General features: G+C 41.0%; 2 protein-coding genes across 6 annotated transcripts in view; one reads left to right on the plus strand and one right to left on the minus strand.

Moving 5' to 3' along the window:
• Positions 1 to 13,142, minus strand: ddhd2 (DDHD domain containing 2). Of its 5 annotated transcripts, XM_033620125.2 has the most exons (20): positions 13,007 to 13,142; positions 12,250 to 12,438; positions 9,527 to 9,719; positions 7,823 to 8,019; positions 7,605 to 7,694; positions 7,354 to 7,474; positions 6,681 to 6,770; positions 6,449 to 6,590; positions 6,118 to 6,326; positions 5,968 to 6,029; positions 5,731 to 5,850; positions 5,545 to 5,640; positions 5,158 to 5,334; positions 5,021 to 5,047; positions 4,383 to 4,538; positions 4,119 to 4,221; positions 3,852 to 4,013; positions 3,543 to 3,647; positions 862 to 1,030; positions 1 to 704 (listed from the first exon to the last, which is right to left on the minus strand). In XM_033620125.2, the coding sequence occupies exons 2-20, from the start codon at positions 12,367 to 12,369 to the stop codon at positions 623 to 625; spliced, it is 2,421 nt and encodes an 806-aa protein (XP_033476016.1). In that variant the 5' UTR covers positions 12,370 to 12,438; positions 13,007 to 13,142; the 3' UTR covers positions 1 to 622. The 5 variants fall into 5 exon arrangements, with proteins under 5 accessions (XP_033476016.1, XP_033476017.1, XP_033476019.1 ...); XM_033620126.2 differs by lacking the exon at positions 5,021 to 5,047; XM_033620128.2 differs by lacking the exon at positions 3,543 to 3,647 and having other exon boundaries at positions 862 to 1,027.
• Positions 11,968 to 13,877, plus strand: part of LOC117253104 (clustered mitochondria protein homolog) — an 18,029-nt gene continuing 16,119 nt past the window's right edge. Inside the window, exon 1 of the mRNA XM_033620450.2 lies at positions 11,968 to 12,105. The gene's annotated coding sequence lies outside the window, so the exon portion shown is untranslated. The remainder of the gene's footprint in view (positions 12,106 to 13,877) is intronic.

The raw sequence follows: 13,877 nt of genomic DNA on the forward strand, positions 1-13,877 counted from the left end.
TTTCTTATTTTTTGTAGGCTGTACATGGGTCTGGGAATTACATAAAATAGTATAGATTTTAATCTATTATTTAATTATATACTGGTATATTTAAATGTATTAGTTTTTAAATGTTTTGGATTTAATCCAATGTGATAAACATTATACTTACATTATGTTTCCATATTTAAACATGTACTGTGTGGGTCATCTTCATATTTCTTTCTTTCAATATCATTCTGCTGCAGCTGTACGCATGATATGTCAACAACTGTTGTAAAGTGAAAATGCAAAGTAAAGACTGACTCAAAGAAAAGACAGAAAAGTGCGACCAGGAGCATGACAGTGATGTTTGGGTGGATTTGAAATAACTATCAGACACCAAACCCAGTCCTGCAGTGTGAGTCAAGGCAACACCAAGAAGCCACCGCTACCTTAGATGAAAGATGACTGGCATATCTGAACCAAGATCACCTGACTGCCGCCAAACAGTCTCCATTGTCGGGGCAGTCAGGTAACACCCAGACGGTAAGGCATTCTGAAGGAGGATTGTGTGGCCTCTGGTTCCGACAGCTGTCCTTCATTTTCTCACTTTCAGAGTACTGTCGTGTTAAATAAGCAAGTCTACATTCGTTAAACTTTATCACTGCTGTGGCTGGTCAAAGGCCACACCTAGCTTGTCGTAGATCTCCTTCAGCAGCAGGAGAGCTGTATCCTCAGATTCCCTAAAAAACAGAGAGAGGAAAATATCATTTATTTGAAGCAAAAAAATCTAAATCAGGGAAGTAAAATGGGATGCAACAAAGAGACAATATCAGGAACAGTAAATACAAAAGAGCACAATTACTGTGGTCCACCCAGCCACAGGTATGCATGACTCACCAGTAACACAGATGAGACTGGATGGCAAACAGGTACTCGTTGAAGCTCTCGATGGGTTTTTCCTGAAGTACATAGTCAATCCTTCGTCCTCCATTCAACATCCCCACTTTAATCTCAGGCTGCTCTGTCTGCTCTGCGGACACTGAGGACTCTGCCTCCTCACTCGCTGCTGCGGGGAAACAAGTAAAAAAGATGAGTCTGTACAGGCAGACAATAGCCAGCAGTAATCTGTTTTGACTCATACTTTTTGGTAAAACCAGAACAGATCAGATAATAGAAAGAAAATAAAGGAAAGAAGAGAGTGGCTGCTGTCTGCAGCAAGAAACGTTCAAACCAAAAGCAAAGGAGTTTATGAAAGTAGGCAGGTTAAATGTGGAACAGTGCAGTTTAATTTACCAATGGAGGTGAGCATAACTCATATTAATCTACAACCTTAAGTCCCTCATCTCCTTCCTCATCCATAGGTGCAAGTATGACGTGTAAATGCCAGTAAGGTGGGTCAGTTTTGTGACGCGTGAATGATGTGTTTGTCGGTATGTTACAAACGTGGTGTTGTCTTAAGAGTGATCGCATAAGGGCTCTCCACAAAGAAGTAATGCACTGCTGATTAACCCTACACTGCCACCTGCTCACATCTCTAATGACTATGACAATCTACCTTTGCATTTACTGGCTTGTAATGCTGACATTAAATTCAATTCAAATAAACACAAGAAGTTTGAGCTAAATTAAGTTGTACTATGACCTAAAGAGTCTCCTGTTTGGGATCTTGCACCACAGTATTCGATACAACAAATGTGGGTTGTGTAACTGATAAGAGTGACAATGACAAGTACGACAAGCACAATATTGTTTAATTAAGTTGTACAGTCTGTTCTAACAGCAGCTGTCTTCTCTGTTACCCATTAAATGAACTGACAGACTAAGTACTTGAGGTGCTGTAGAAAAGAGCAGGACATGTACCTGCATGTAGCTCCTGTTGGAGACCTACTGCTAATGAATGACATCACCTGCTGGTTGAATTACTCGTTAAAAAAAAACAACTGAGATCACTACTATTCAACTTGTCCTATTTGTTCTGCACATACAAAAGTGCACCATGGGCCGGTTATTCAACTGGCCTCTGATGTTGACGACCAGTGAAGGAGTCAATAAGTTTAACCAATCATAACTGGAGAGGGAGGAAAGGACCTAAAGGGGGTGTCAGTAAATGTAACGTTGAGCTCAAGATTAGATGTATAGCAGTAGTGATGCAGGTAGGCATGGGGGAAGGAGAGGCAGAGCAGGAGTGAGAGCTTGCGGCAAAAATGACATTCACTGCATAACATTTGCTCTTTGTGAGGGAACTGATGTGCCAAAGCTGACCGCAGTAATTGAGTACCACCACTTTTTTTAATATAAATTCTGCAGGTACTGCAGCACAGTTTTAACCATTAAAACTGGTAATGAAAGTATTTAGTTGTGCCTCTTTTGTGCACATTCATTTTCCAGATTCAAACCAGGGAAGTGAAATGGAAAATGCAGAATCAAAGACAAGTTTATATAGAGTTATACAGGGTTCCTACACATTTCCATTTTAAAATTGCATACTTTTCCAGACTCAAATTTCCCCAACTTAATAACAGATTTTTATACCATATTTCACAACTGAGTACAAACAGCTAGATGTTAATTATGTAAATACACTGTTTTAAAATCAAACTGTTAATGTGTATGCCCCATTCTGACTATCTATTATATTTCCAAATAATTGCCAGCAGATTGAAGCTAGGCACTGAAGTTCATACAAATCAATTAACACCAAATCTAGACAAGTTCAGTGCAAAACAGAGGATGCTGTGACAAGACAACAGTGCTTTTGCCCTTGCATATAGCTTATATTTGCCGCCTCCCTGATGATGAAGATGTTGACCAAATTATCAAAGTTTGCATCTAGCTTCTTTTCCCCACTGGAATACTGGTGATACCTACTCTCAAATTATCTTCCCTTAACATTTTGACCTAATAATATATTGTTGTTCATGCCCTATTTTTAAATCTCTTTAATAAATAACAACTGAAAATAAGCTGAAAAATTTAAATCATTTTAACAGCGCCTGCACATACTTGTTTATTCACTTTGTCCATGAAAACGGTGATGAACGCACCCAAAAAGGTTTCCCTACACAGAAAAGATTGTCAGTTTACTTTTCTGATAACTACATTACTGTATAACTCTGTATAACTAAATGTTCAGACAAGCTTGACATTTGATAATCTGTGATGCTATGCACATACAGTACAGCTATAAGGTATTTGCTGGGCTGTGCTGCAGGCTTCAACCTACAGGCATAGAGCCAGCTCTGCATAGAAGTGTGCATTCAGTTGCATGCCATACTTCTTGCCTTCTTGCATAATGTTTCAGATCAATACATTTTTAGAAATTCTGAATTTAATATTTTAGAAGAAAAAAAATAGGGGCAATAGTCTGGAAACACAAATATTTTTCCACACTTCATTTTTTTTCCATACTTATCCAGATCTGAACATTACTAAAATCAAATTCTATACTTTACTATACTGCGTAGGAACCCTGCTACTAGGTTTGCACTTCATGGAGGAAAACCAGTTTCCAAGCTACAGGTAAGCTGGCTTTACTCGTTTTTCTCATGTATTCTCGCCAAGTGACTATCCTGGCTTACCTTGGAAGTAATGCTTATGAAGGGCCCTGGGCCACTCCAGTATTTTAGTCCAAAAATCAGCACTTTTCTCTTCCCTCTTAGCAGAAGCAGTGACTGCAGCTGAGGCTGAGTAAAGTGGTAAGGGGTGAGGGAAGCAGGAGCAACCACCACCAGAGCAGAGGAGGGGAAGGGAGGGTGGTGACATGCAGAGAGGGGTGAGAGGGGTATAAGGAGACTGGGTTAGACAAACTATTTTGCACGCTCACACACACACACACACACACACACACACACACACACACACAAGGCAAATAGAAGTGCTGTTTCTACCCTGGGTCTCTTGACGGTCTCTCTCTATCGTAGTTTCTCCTTCATCCACCGGGGGCAGTGCAGCAACTGGTAATCTGGAAAAGGACTGCCATGCCGTCCGTAAGGACCCTAAAACGTTGTTCTTCAAATCCATGCTCATTCGGGTCAAGCTGTCCTTTAGTTCTATTAGACAAAGAGGAACAGAGATTACCATTAAGCTAATGAAACAAAAGCTCACACCACAATATTTCCTCACACAGAGAAGGAGAGAGAAACGGACAGCCATACCTAGGTGCATTCTCTTGCGGCCTTTATGGTGAGGGATCAGCATAGGCTCCAGATCCACCTCTGTTACAATCATGGGCTCTATCCGATAGGCCACAGGATCATACTACACAGCAATAAAGGAAAAGAGATGAATGCAAGTTTTAATAGATGATCTCTTTTGTCAGGTAAGAGGAGGAAGACATGGCTTGTTTTTCTATTTTCTACAAAGAATTCTCTGAGATGTGCGCCTATATGGGCAGATGCAGTAAATATGGGATCACTCACCGGGTGGTAGATGTTGTAAAAGCTCTTGCAGGTTGGAAAGCAGTAGTTGGGATCGATGTGTTTAAGTCCACGGACGGTCAGGAACATTCCAATAGGAGAGCCAAAGGCAAAAAATGTTTGAGGATGGAAAGCAAGCTGTGGGTAATCAATGGATACCTGTGGAGAGAGGGTGGGGTTGAAACGTGTACTGCTGAGAAAACAAAAAAGATTTAAACCTCACTTTGTTCTAAGAAGGCATAGCTATTTAGACAGATGGAAACACTCCTCTCATGCACAATGGTGTCTACATTAAACATTAAAACTACACTCCATGACATAAAGACAACAGCCAGGGAGTATGACAGCAGGTAAAGTGAAGACAGGGAGCTGACTACTCATGCAGCATTTGATGAGCATAGACACAGAGTGTGATATTTGGTTGTACGACTCAATGGGACAAAGATGGTAAGCTCAGTCAGAGCACAATGTGACTGAGCCCTGGAAACCCTACTGCTCATAAAACAGGCACTATAACTCAAGTCGCCTTGAGATTTCACTGACTGGACCAGATTGTATGTGAAAAGAACCTGCAGGCACAGTGAGATCAAGGGGAGCTAATGGCAACGCCTCAGAGCATGGGGACACTATGTGAGACACACCTGTCCCTTGGCTATGCCTCCATTGGTCTGTCCAGGCAAGCGGGGGGGAGGAAAAAAGCAGGAGGGTGATGCATCAAAGCTCTTATCTACAGGTGCTCCCAAGCACAAATTAGTAAGTCTGTGTTCATGTGTAGTACCTGTCCGATGCCCACGTCAAAGTATTCATAGTCGACAGCACTGGTGACAGACTGTGCCCTGTGGAACTGGGACTGCTGCATCGCCAGTCCTGAAGACTTGTTACCATCGTGATCGTTGGTCACTTGAGGTGCAACTTGCAAACCTGGTGGCAGACGTACTATCCTTGCCTTACAGTCCTATTTAGGTTGAGAAATATATAAAGTTATTTCAACAAAAACTGAACCGTAGATACTTTATAGAGTTAGTTAGTAAATTAGCCGCATCAAACAGCATGCTTCTCACTGTTGTCTGTGTAAACTAGTTGCCTTGAGTAGTTCCAACATGTCTCTGGAATGTTAAAATAATTAAAACTAGAAAATCCAGTACAGTTCCAGGTTATGTCTGACCTCTGGAATCCATTTCCTCCTGACATAGTTTAAGATCTTCTTCCGAGGTCCAAGAGGAATTCCTAAATCTTTGAGATCACTGTCTTGGCAAAGAGCCTAAGAAAGGGAGATCCATATTTAACTATGCATCACATTGGAATTTGTAAGTCCATTGTATGTCTGTGTGCGCGTGTATGTGTGTATTACCAGTGATTCCAGGTCTAGGTTTTCTGCCTGTAGAGTATCCAGGTATTGCTGCAGGCCCAGTCTGGTCAGGGTCTGCTCCAGGGTGTCACAGTTCAGATGAAATGGCTCATCAGACGGCACCTAAAGCACCAGGAGGCAGAGAAAGGGAAGGGAATTTTCTTATCTATATATGCAGAGCAATATGCAATCTCTTTATATGTATACTGATGTTATCCTTTATTATGAATGTCACTGTACCCCCTCTCTGGCTTCTGATCCAGTCCTCTGATTGGTCAGCAGGTCAAAAAGGATCAGCGAACCTGAGGAGCAAGAGTCAAAGGAAAAAAGTTGGTATTCAGGATTTTAATGACTTTGCACTGTGTGTATTTGCATTTGGTAAAGTCTTACCCAGGCTATGACCCACTACAGAGACTGCCCCATTGAAGTCTGAGTGTCTCTGTTTAAAGAGGGTGTGGAGCTTGTTGATCTCTGAGGCCACTGTGTCCACTATGGTCTGGCAATAGGTGGGGCTATTATAGAAAAACAGGTCCAGCAGAGTGTCGTTAGTGAAATGCCTCAGCCTGCTGATGCTGGGTAAAGTGATCCTCTGGATGTCCCTAGAAAGTGGGGGGAGTCAGGAAAGACAGTTTGACAATATTCTGCAAGTATTCGAGACACAGTAGTATTGTACAAGAGAGGAATCTTGTTTTGTCCACTCTCTATCTTTTTCCATACTTACTCGTCCACACCAGTGGCATCCCCGTGTAGAGCGCTGTGCCAGTTGACTGGGAGGAACTCCACTCTTCCTATCTGGCCATCCTGCTGAGCACGCTTATAATGAGAGGCCAGGAGGGACAGGGAAGCACTCCTGAAGTCATTTACTGGGGAGAGACACAAAGAAAAGGGAGTCACACATACACATACACATATCAGTATATACATGGTACACACATATACCAAGTCACACTTACCACATTGTATGATGGATCGGAAGCGCAAGTCACATGCAGGGCCAATGCCATGAACCATGAAGACAAGGTGGTCCACCTTTTCTGGTTCACCTGAGAATTCGCACAGAAAAAGGCATCATCTGTGGGTAATATTTTGTTACATGAGCTTACCGTAATACTTATATTAATAGCCCTGGCTTTTATTTGCTTCAGTCACTGAGCTCTAACAGTGTACATCCTTGGGGACTAAAGTAATATAAATAATCCATGAATGGACACATTTACCATGCCAATAAATCTGAGTGAATTCTATTTTGGTGCTCATGGTTTCCATAAAATGAAGTGAATGACTGAATTATGGAGAATATAACCAAGCAAACAATGTGTAGTATGTCCATATTGACAAAAATCTTAAGCATTTACATTTGTATGCGCACTCTAAGCAGCTTAGAACTAGCTAAAGTGGGCCAAAAACCAGTGGGCTTTAAAAGGTTTTACATATCCAAAGAACTTCTATAAAAATTAACAGCTTTGCAGCCTCAATAGCAACCAAACCCAGCATTTAAATTGAGACCTGCGTTTATTTGTCAGAATGTGTAGCCACACCTGGCTTGTAAAATGGATTGTTGTTTATTTGGGGCTTTAAATGAAGTTTATTCTGGTATATTTTCTTCTGGTGCACACAGACACATACCATCAGGTATTTCTACAGAGATGTTGTCCACTCCCCTCTTGACTGTTCGAGGCCGGGCCTGCTCCGAGGGGGAGGACACCCACTCATCCTGTAATCCTATTGGCTGATACTGCATTATCAGCTGAGAGAGGAGCAGGGAAATGAAGGAGAGGAGGTTGATTAGAAAATAAAACCATGTACCTAATTTGATATGTGCTCAGAAAAGCCATGGTGTGGCTTTGATGGGATGATATTTCAACAGTAGGCCTTACCTTGGGATTGTGTAAGATGACTGTCTCTCCGGTGGGAAACTCCAGTTTCCTTTTCCATTCATCCAAGGTCACTGCTATCATATAGGCCTCCTGGAAATTGGAGGATGGTAGGGGAAGGAGTCAAGGACCAGCAGATATGAAAAGAGTAAGTGATGAACAGGCAAAGTTAGGAAGAGAATACAGTTGTAGGAATGAGCAGTGTGATGGTGTGAGACTACCTCCAGACTCTTGCTGAAGTCCTCAGGGTAAGGCATGAACCTGGTGTCTTTATCTCCTTTATAGAACCAGGTACAGCGACGGACTTCAGTGGGACCTTGCTCCCAGTAAACAGCATAACGCTTCCTCTCCTTAACACGTATGTCATATCGCTCTCCATCCACAGCTACCACAACCTCATCCTCCTCCTCATCTCCTACTGCACAGTGAACACACACATACACAAGCAGATATAAATAAGGCTTATGAGACAATCTCCGAAAAATAGATTCTAAGCAAAGGTTCTCTGAGGACATGCAAGAACAGTATGCTATAGCTGTGCTTTAGCTCTGGGTTTGCAAGAGAACATGTTCCCTGATGTTCCATATATTCGTGTTAAATGCACGGAGGGGAAAAAGCATGATATCATTGTTTATGGGGATATCAGAGGCTACAGTGATTCTGGAAGAAGGTTTGTGTATGTACAAGACATGTTTGATAAAGATCGAGTCTGTTGACTCAGACTTTACTCACAAGACTATAACACTACTTTGCAGTAATCATTAATGCTCAGTGACTCAGGAGTTCTGCAGCAGCAGCATTACGAGGAGGATAAGTGCATTCTACTGGAATAACACTGACATACCTTCTATAGGAATGTGGGCAAAGAAACTTCCATCATGTCTCACTTTGTAGAGACTTATATTGTCAAATGGAAAGACAAGAACTTTGCTTGTTTACAGAGCCCTTATACAAAATGTGTAGAGATTCATACTTTTGCATAATTTGGAAATTATAAACATCAGGTTTTTTTTTGTTGTTTTATATCTTTCCTTTGGGAGGGGTGTGTGTGATTATCAATGTAGAGTTGATATTCAATTTCCCCTCACATAAACCCCTATAAAACCACAACATGTATTTTTTTATGTTTTGAACAAAATGTTTATTCAAATTCAAATTATACATTGCTACTATATCAGGAAATAAAATAAAATAAAATAATATAAATTTAAAAGAAGTCAATATGAGTTTTGGCAAAATTCACAATTACATCAGTACAGTACCTTGGTACCTGCCTATCTTTACGTGGAGTTTTGCTGTTATTTTTCCCATTGAGTACACTTTGGCCACCAATAAAAGAATATGCAACAAGTAAGCCTTTCTCTTATTCACTGCTCCATCATGGAGCTTAAATGATTTCAAAATTTGTCCTTTACACATTTGGTCTATCTATTGTAATAAGGCCTTTCTCTGCCCACTCCTTAAACCCAGTGTCTAATTTACTTGGCAGAAAATCCACATTCTTTGCAATCTTCAAGGCTCTTGATATTGTTACAGTTGCTTCCATTCTTTTTCTAACATGCCATTCTACACAAGAGATCTCTAAAACTTAAAATGTGAATATCATGTATGTCAACGGTGAATAAATACAACTAAGGTATTAGTGTTAATCATAATGAGGCTCACCTTAATCCAGCCTGAAACTGAACTACCTGAAACTCACTGTTAAACTGCTTGTAACTGTGAGCATGTCCTGTCAGGAGAGTAAAGTGTCCTACTGGGCACCAGGCCAGTGCTGGCAATGGTAATGTTTTGACATTTTATCTTCTCACAGCTGTTTATAGCTAAACTCACTACTTTCTTTCTTTTTACATACATAATTACACACACCTTTATACATAATGTACAATATATAATGTGCATGGGAAGTAAATATACATGCTTACCAGTGTTGTAGGCGTTCTCTAGTTTGTCAGAGTCTTCTCTGCTGAAAGGGAGCCAGGAGGTGTTGTCATCAGCCCGTCGACAGAAGAACCAGTGAGGCTGGACTTCTTGATAAGGAGCTGGGACCGACTCCATGTCAAGCATCTCAAAGGAGGAGGTGGAAGAGGGAGAGGCCTCATCCACTGCAGGCGACAGCTGATGAAAAACGTTGCTCAATCAGTATATCAATCAGTGGCTCAGCTACAAAGTAAAATGCAATTGCTTGCTATATACACCTATGTAAACACCTTTCAGCTCTGTAGCTTGTAGAATAGGTAAATATAGATGTCTGAGCTAAGTCTGTGCCCTTCCATTAAGCTCCTACTGAGGAACCTGAGACCACGAGACAAAGCAAAGGACAGTCGGACAGGAAAGCATCAGGCCTCCCTGTCGCCAGACGCACAAAGCCCTGTTTTATTCTTTCCTCCTCTACAAGCTGCCTCTTGTCTCTTCTTCTTTCCACAACTGATACAGCTACAGCTTGTAAACAACCTTTTTTCTACTGAATCTCTAACATTCACAAACAATGCTGTCAGCAACACATTTGGTACTCCACCGCTCCTGTTTCAGCGTGTTGAAAGAGAGAGCCTGCCACTGCTTGACACGACAACAAACACCCACATTAAACACAGCTGCCAAATCAGCAATCCAATTTGCAGTATAATGTGCACACGGCACGTGCACAGATTTGAAACAAGAGCGAGAATAAACTGTGAATGGAACACCCTTCCTGAAAATTAAATCTAAATCTCCTTGCACGTTATTACATCCTGTGCGTGCACTGCTTTCCAGGCTCACAACTACAGACTAAATGCTGCATATTTGGCTGAATGTCCTGCAACACCGTCCTTAAGCAACCTTTATGGAAATTATTCAAAATACTCCATCCAGGTCTGGTTTTATTGTCTCCTATGGACCTCATGCTGTGTCTTTAAGTGTACATAACTTTAAATGGGACACTATATGACTTCCATCTCAAGCATTTCCACAAGACCACCATTTTCACTTTGCCCTACTATCATTCAGCAGGGGAAAATCAATTCAACAGCCACTTCATTTACTAAGTAGTAATCAGTTTTATAAAGCCTTTGTTAAAGGCACAATACAATTCCTCATATGGTAACTGCATTTTGTTGCTACAGGAGTCAGCCTAGTTAAAGATCAGTACTTGCACTTTGTCACTTGAGAGGGGCTAATTCTATTTCTAACACTACTGTTGGGACAGAGTATTTCAACACAGGCATGCCCTTGAAATTGTACAAAGTGTCATGGTTTGTTGCATAGCAGTACAATGCTGCTTCTGATCAAATTTTCTCTGCCAGCCTAAACCTCTTAGGGTTTCCCCGATCACAGATCAACCACGTCCGGGACTGAAATAGACCTTATTGGAGATAACACACTGGGAGTGTACTTTAATCCACAACTAGGACCCAAGCAGCCTTCTGTGGCCCTGCTGCTGATCAATGAGAAGTGATAACAGGTCTGAAAATAATCATTCCTGTAGATAACCTATTCACAGTGTACAGCAAAATGATAATAACTCTAAGAGGTCAGACTGGGTCTTTGTTCTGTACAGCAATGTGCATTTTAAAATTCTTCTTGAGACAATAAACGTCAATGATTTTTTTTCAGTTTCTCATTATAACTCTCACATGAATGTTACTTGTCATTACAACATTTTTTGTAATAGAAAAAGGCCATACGACTCTGCAAAATATGCACAAGGTCTGTGTGTTTGTATTTAAGTCTGCTTCCAAACAATGCGTGTTTCTCCTTACCTTAATTTTAAACCAAACCTAATCCCAGCCAGTCATATCTGGAATGCTTAGGATAACTTAAAGGAATTCTTTGCACCCCAAATGACATTTCAATTGCTCAGTCCATGATTTGTTGAATTCACGAGGACTTTGTTTTTCTTGCATGCCTCCATTGTATATTATATATATATATTATATCCTTTGATGAAGGACAGAGAGATACAGAAGATCCTATATACCAACAGCCATCAGGCTTTATAATTCTTTGACATATAATAAATGAGCTGACAGATAATTGAATTTCCCCTTGGGGATGAATAAAGTTATTCTTATTCTTATTGAATAAAGAATCCAATAACTAGGAAAATTCTTGATGAATTTTAGGGGATGCATTCAACAACAGCAAAAAAAAGTCAAAACGTCTGTGTGATATCTGTAGTGTGACCCCAGTCTCATATTTCCAGTTGTATGCTCAGTGCTTTGCAAACAGACAGCCCTTTATGATGGGGAACTTCACTCAAAATGAAACTTAAAGACTCCATTGACATGACAGTAATTTTATCTCTTGAAAAATAGGAACTGCTGGTCTACCACTGCCTAGATTCGTTATTTCATTTGTGTTATTTTGTGATTTTGCTAAATCCAAACTAATCCTCTGAAGCACCAAATACACACAATAACAAACAGTTTTTAAATGCGGACCCCTGTGACTTCAATTCATCAAGGATTTCTCTATTTTTGGATTCTTTACTCAAGCAAGAAACACAAACTCAACGGAACACAGGGTGAGTAACTGATATACAGATCGTCATTAGGGGGAAACGTATTCATTTAACCTAAATCCTCTCCCCAATCATGCAGCTACAGGAGACAGACTCTGACAAACAACACTGAACATCCATACACGAAACTCACACATGCACCCTCACCTGATCTGCAGGCGTGTTCCCTGTTACCACAGTCTGAGTGGGGTTGTCAAACTGGTCTTGGGTGTTGACGTTTGGGGCAGCCTGAGACAGACCCCCCTCTTCACCAGGACTGTTTGACATTAGCCCACTACCTGACCCCAACCCTCAGCTCTGACCTGAGGGGGGCAGGGGGCCACACAAACACGGGACCTGGAACAACCCAAATGCACAGAGACTGAGAGCAGACAGGGGAGCTTAAAAAGACCATCACAACTATTGCATAACATGTTACAGCCTGTCTAACTTGCAAGGGATTAACCGGTGGTACATGCACCAAACTGCTGTTGAGCGGTTTAACATTACACTAGTATCTATTCCCAGCTCTCAGAATGTCTCATCAACTGCTGTTCAGCAACACACAGCAACTAAATGTAAAATATAGGTTAATGTGATAGCTAACAGTCAAGTCACATGACAGATGCAAGTTGTTATGAGTTATGTTGTAACGTTATGTAGCGTTGGCAGTTCTGAATTTCTCGACGTCTTGAACAGAGCTAGCTAATGCTAACGGTTATGTCTCGTGTTATTTATGTATTTTTAGGAATGCTACAAACACATCATAGAGGCCAACGGTTGTTAACGTATGTTGAGGATCATGCTAGCTGAGTTACGCTACGATGGATGGACTGGACGCTAGTGTCAAGTGTCCGTTTGGACGTATTGTAGTCGTGTCGGATGTTATTTCACTACTAAGAGACAGCTGTTAACTTAAACTCACCAACAACTTCATACACAGTCAATGCAGAAGGTTTGTTTTCGTTGTTTAGCTCGCTCAAGCTAGCCCGGCTAGCCAAGGACAGCCTCCTGTCAAACGCTACCTGGTCACAGTGTCGTCGGAAATATGACGATTACGAGACTGACGTTCACGAACGACGACACTAACAGCCAAATAACGGGTTGAAACAACGGCGTTAATACAGAGCGGTTTCTGTGATTCCAGAGTTTTCGTAATGTGACGATTAGACGACGCAGAAACATGAACACAACGCCCAATGCTAATAGAAATAATATTTCTTCATAAATTAACAAAATTCTGCATTTTCTCTTGGGCAATGTTCCGCTGTATTGCAGTTATTATGAGTCTATTAATTCTAAACCAAAAAGTCTCCGACAGCATCACTTAAAGGTGCAGAAGAACGCAACCTTCCTGCATAAAATTTAAATTTACGAGGAGCACCTGAAGGCGACATGAAACGACACAGCACCGCCAGGCCACCGCCCCCAAATATTGAGTTGACGTCACGAATTTGCAAGGAGTTTGGTCATTGTTTTTCTGCAGTGAAGAGTAGAGGCGTTCAAAGTTCAGTTTTCACCAGTTTAGTGAAAGGTAAACATGACTTAACACATGTTTATAACTCCATCTGATATATTTAGTAATTGTAAATGGAACGGGTGCTTTGGTTATGCGCGAGTTACATTGTTATAAGCCTAAATATATTTTCATGCAGGTGGTGGTCGAAATGAGGATTTTGTATATATTTTTTTCCACTGCAATACTCACATCATATTGAACACTTACAGGTATAATTAGGTGAATTTTTCCAACAGATGCATGTCTAACAGTGTAGGTATTAGATGTATTGTCAATC

Source organism: Epinephelus lanceolatus, chromosome 9 (assembly GCF_041903045.1).
Source record: "Epinephelus lanceolatus isolate andai-2023 chromosome 9, ASM4190304v1, whole genome shotgun sequence".
Lineage (NCBI taxonomy): Eukaryota > Metazoa > Chordata > Actinopteri > Perciformes > Serranidae > Epinephelus > Epinephelus lanceolatus.

Excerpts from the sequence above, each read along its gene's own strand:
- ddhd2 (XM_033620125.2), bottom strand. The coding sequence starts at position 12,369 with ATGTCAAACAGTCCTGGTGAAGAGGGGGGTCTGTCTCAGGCTGCCCCA. Across the intron at positions 5,851-5,967 it reads GATCAGAAGCCAGAGAGGGG|GTGCCGTCTGATGAGCCATT; the intron begins GTACAGTGACAT and ends CTGGTGCTTTAG. Across the intron at positions 4,014-4,118 it reads CCGCAAGAGAATGCACCTAG|AACTAAAGGACAGCTTGACC; the intron begins GTATGGCTGTCC and ends TTTGTCTAATAG.